Raw genomic sequence first — 452 nt, 5'->3', positions numbered from 1 at the left:
GGGCCGCCCCTTCGCCGGCACCAGCTTTGCCTTCCCTCCTTCCGCCCCACGCGCCCGGGAAGATCCAACTCGGCCTCCACCCGCCCCGCACAAGTACAAACGAGGACATCCGTTTTTCTTAATAAATTTATTCACAAAAAGTGAGATTGAAGTCCGGGGCCGTACACGGGCGGGGCCTGGGGAGCTCTGTACATGGGGCTGGGGCACAGGGGGACCTCCAGGTGGAAGGGTACTTTTTAATTTAAAAAATGGGAGCTACAATCACCCTCCGCCTCCCCAGTGAAAAAGACACAAAAATAGACGTCTCTGAGGTAAACGGGGAGCCCAGGCTTGGGGGGGGGGCAGGGTTTCACAGGCAGCGGGGCGGCTCCTGTGTCAGCTGGTAGAAGAGCACGTAGCCCTCGCTGGACGCCACCTGGTTCTCACTGACCGGGGAGACCCTGGGCGGAGGG

The 452-nt window shown here is 60.2% G+C and overlaps 2 protein-coding genes across 2 annotated transcripts in view; both read right to left on the bottom strand.

The window, feature by feature from the left end:
- The window catches only part of PPOX (protoporphyrinogen oxidase), a 2474-nt gene extending 2280 nt beyond the window's left edge, over nucleotides 1-194 (bottom strand). Inside the window, exon 1 of the mRNA XM_006764744.2 lies at nucleotides 161-194. Coding sequence (XP_006764807.1) covers nucleotides 161-194 — 34 coding nt within the window. The remainder of the gene's footprint in view (nucleotides 1-160) is intronic.
- Nucleotides 113-452, bottom strand: part of USP21 (ubiquitin specific peptidase 21) — a 5720-nt gene continuing 5380 nt past the window's right edge. The window contains exon 11 of the mRNA XM_015564588.1: nucleotides 113-450. Coding sequence (XP_015420074.1) covers nucleotides 350-450 — 101 coding nt within the window. The 3' untranslated portion in view covers nucleotides 113-349. The remainder of the gene's footprint in view (nucleotides 451-452) is intronic.

Source organism: Myotis davidii, unplaced genomic scaffold (genome assembly GCF_000327345.1).
Source record: "Myotis davidii unplaced genomic scaffold, ASM32734v1 scaffold1121, whole genome shotgun sequence".
Classification (NCBI taxonomy): Eukaryota; Metazoa; Chordata; class Mammalia; order Chiroptera; family Vespertilionidae; genus Myotis; species Myotis davidii.
Note: the sequence above shows the minus strand (reverse complement) of the source record. Positions and strands in the feature narration are given on the sequence as shown.